This window comes from Prionailurus viverrinus, chromosome A1 (assembly GCF_022837055.1).
Source record: "Prionailurus viverrinus isolate Anna chromosome A1, UM_Priviv_1.0, whole genome shotgun sequence".
Taxonomy (NCBI): domain Eukaryota; kingdom Metazoa; phylum Chordata; class Mammalia; order Carnivora; family Felidae; genus Prionailurus; species Prionailurus viverrinus.
Window position 1 is genome coordinate 59,197,331 of NC_062561.1, and position 3,850 is coordinate 59,201,180.

At 34.8% G+C, this 3,850-nt stretch overlaps 1 protein-coding gene across 1 annotated transcript; it reads left to right on the forward strand.

Annotated features, from left to right (window-relative positions):
- Positions 1-1,978: 1,978 nt before the first annotated feature.
- LOC125161463 (dnaJ homolog subfamily A member 1-like) lies at positions 1,979-3,451 on the forward strand. The gene has a single exon (XM_047851149.1). The coding sequence runs from the start codon at positions 2,095-2,097 to the stop codon at positions 3,286-3,288; it is 1,194 nt and encodes a 397-aa protein (XP_047707105.1). The 5' UTR covers positions 1,979-2,094; the 3' UTR covers positions 3,289-3,451.
- The last annotated feature ends 399 nt before the right edge of the window (positions 3,452-3,850 follow it).

The following is a 3,850-nucleotide window of genomic DNA, read 5'->3' on the forward strand; positions in this document are numbered from 1 at the left end:
ATTTAGATTAAATATGTTAGCGAAGACATGCATCCACAAGATTATATCATGTTCCCTTTTCTCAGTATTGATTGGTCAGATTTTTTCTGATGTTTCTTTATATGGAGTTTCACTTGAGAAGCTGAACTGGTTTCATTTAATAAAACTTTTGCTTCTGTTTTCTAATTTTTCTTTTTCATCTCTTAAAAACTGCTTCACCAAATATGTAACTACTTCCAGAGACTGTACAGGATGCCATTTAAAAGATTTTATATGATTAAGATCAAGGTAGTTCTTTATATCGAATTTTCTTTAAATAAAATAAAAGTAAGTCTTCAGAACTTCATCCATTTCGTTCTTCAGTCTCCGTAGAGAATAGCTAAAACTAATTTAATTTTAAGGAAGATAAAATGATAAATGAGAAATTTCTGATGTAGAGTCTGTTCATATGCTGTATATTCATTTTTACATTTATCTTTGTAAAATTGGTGAAAAGTTCGTAAGTTGGAATTGAGTTTATTGGTTGCATGGTTGTCTTTAAGTAGATCATCTCAACATAAAACTTACAATTATATGACTTATAATTTATTTAAAATGAATGTAAGAGGGTTTTTTTGATGCTCTATTAATATACACAAAGTTCTAATATTATCTTCTGTCATATACCAAAAAAAATAATTGGTATGTGTAAACTGGTAAAGAAAAATTATCCATTCCTGATTGTACTGTCTTAAATGGTCTGATAACATAAAGTTATCTTAAATTTATACTATTAAAGATCCTTTACATACACATATTATTTTTTGTTTCACCTCAAATAGATTTAAAAAATTTTAAATGTGCAATCACAGAAACATCAGGAACATAAGCATCTCCTGCAGTGAAATTATTTTATGCTGTAAATGTCAAACAATCTTCTTGTCAGGTGATTCCAGAAAGCTCCTGACACTTTCAGTTTTCTTTAAATAAATCCAAAATGAAAATATCCATTCAAGTAATTTAATGTATGATGAGTTCCAGGTATCCTGGAACTAGTAAAATAATGTCTGCTTTGTATGATATTGTTGGGCTATGTTGTGTATCAAAATAGCAAATTTTCCATCTAATAAAAATGAAAGGCTTTCGGCAAGAAACATTTTTTAAAAACCTAATTCTTTTGATTATTTTACAGCACATTTTATAATGATTTGCCATCTTTGGCAGAGAACAACGAACACAATTTAAGCTTTTATTATGACTTGAGGTCATCATTATGAACATCTAAATATAGCATAATCAGGTAATGCCTCTGAGATTTTTTTACTGATGGTTGACATTCTGAAACTAGATTCAGACTTCTATGTTTTTTGGATTTTTTTACTTAATTTAAACTTAAGTCTCCTACTTTGTTACAAATTAACCTGAAGCTCCTTTCTTTTTTTAGTTAGCCTTTCTAATATGCTTATTCTAAAATACTGAGGTACTGGTTAATTAATCTTATTATAATTTTCTATAAATTTGAAACATAAATCTTGGATGAACTTGTCAAGCATGGTAAGTCTTTGGACTTCTTGATTATAGGAAACTACAATGAGACTTATAGGTAAGATGATGGAGGAAATCTTATTACTCCTTTGTGCTCATTGTGCTAATATATTCCGCTACCCATCTCTGGCATAGTGGATCATGTATATTATCTTTGTTAGGACTAAAAACTAAAATGGATACACACATGCACACACACAAATATGTCTGCTTTAAACATTTAAAGAGTATGAGGTTAGGGGATTAAGAATACATTTACCATGATGAGCACTGAGTAATGTGTAGAATTGTTGAATTTTTATTTTATATTGTACACTTGAAACTAATACAACACTTTATGGTAACTATACTTCAAAAAATAAAAAGGTATATTTTCTTGGTGTTATGTAAGGTAGAATTCATGATTGTAGTGACAGGTTGTTGATGGAGGCATAGTATCCAAAATTAACTTTTTTTAGAAAGTGTATTTTAGGGAACTTTCCAGAACGCTCGCTGAAAAGCAGAGGAGCGGCGGCTGCCCGAGCTGCGCCCAGCAACACGCTCCTTCCCGCTCCCCCACACCGGCCTCGGCCCCCTCACCGGCTGTAGAAAATGGTGAAAGAAACTACTTACTATGATGTTTTGGGGGTCAAACCCAATGCCACCCAGGAAGAATTGAAAAAGGCTTACAGGAAATTGGCTTTGAAGTACCACCCTGACAAGAATCCAAATGAAGGAGAGAAGTTTAAACAGATTTTTCAAGCTTATGAAGTTCTCTCTGATGCGAAGAAAAGGGAATTATATGACAAAGGAGGAGAACAGGCAATTAAAGAAGGTGGAGCAGGTGGTGGTTTTGGCTCCCCCATGGACATCTTTGATATGTTTTTTGGAGGAGGAGGAAGGATGCAGAGAGAGAGGAGAGGTAAAAATGTTGTGCATCAGCTCTCTGTAACCTTAGAAGATTTATATAATGGTGCAACAAGAAAACTAGCTCTGCAAAAGAATGTGATTTGCGACAAATGTGAAGGCCGAGGTGGTAAGAAAGGAGCGGTAGAATGTTGTCCCAATTGCCGAGGTACTGGAATGCAAATAAGAATTCATCAGATAGGACCTGGAATGGTTCAGCAAATTCAATCTGTGTGCATGGAGTGCCAGGGCCATGGGGAACGAATCAGTCCTAAAGATAGATGTAAAAGCTGCAACGGAAGGAAGATAGTTCGAGAAAAGAAGATTCTAGAAGTTCATATTGACAAAGGCATGAAAGATGGCCAGAAGATAACATTCCATGGTGAAGGAGACCAAGAACCTGGACTGGAACCAGGAGATATTATCATTGTTTTAGATCAGAAGGACCATGCTGTTTTTACTAGGCAAGGAGAGGATCTTTTCATGTGTATGGACATACAGCTGGTTGAAGCACTGTGCGGCTTTCAAAAGCCAATATCTACTCTAGACAACAGAACCATTGTCATTACCTCTCATCCAGGTCAGATTGTCAAGCATGGAGATATCAAGTGTGTGCTGAATGAAGGCATGCCAATTTATCATAGACCATATGAAAAGGGTCGCCTAATCATCGAATTTAAGGTAAACTTCCCTGAGAATGGCTTTCTCTCTCCTGATAAACTGTCTTTGCTGGAAAAGCTCCTACCCGAGAGGAAGGAAATAGAAGAGACTGATGAAATGGACCAGGTAGAACTGGTGGACTTTGATCCAAATCAGGAAAGAAGGCACCATTACAATGGAGAAGTATATGAGGATGATGAACATCACCCTAGGGGAGGTGTTCAGTGTCAGACCTCTTAATGGGGCCAGTGAAGAACACTGCTGGCATTTTATATGCAGTAGTGAACGAATGAAGGACTATAATCATAGCTCACTACTTGCTATTATTGTTTTTGTTTTAATATTCAACTATAGTAGTGTTTTAAAAGTTAAATGAAGAATAAAAAATATAAAAGCTCAAAAAAAAAAAGAAAGAAAGTGTATTTTATTAGGGGTTCCTGGGTGTCTCAGTCAGTTGAGCATCCAACTTCAGTTTAGGTCATGATCTCGCAGTTCCTGCTTTGAGCCTTGTGTCGGGCTCTGTGCTGACAGCTCAGAGCCTGCAGCCTGCTTTGGATTCTGTGTCTCCCTCTGTCTCTGACCCTCCCCTGCTCATGCTCTGTCTCTCTCAAAAAGAAATAAATATTTTAAAAAATGCTTTACAAAGAAAGTGTATTTTATCATATCTTTTTATTTCCTATAATATTAAGAATGACTTATTTAGTATAGCATTTACTTAAGCATAATGATCATGAGTATTAAATCTATTAAATCTCTTGTGTGATTTTATTGCTTGGATTAGGAGTCCAAAATTTTTAAAATT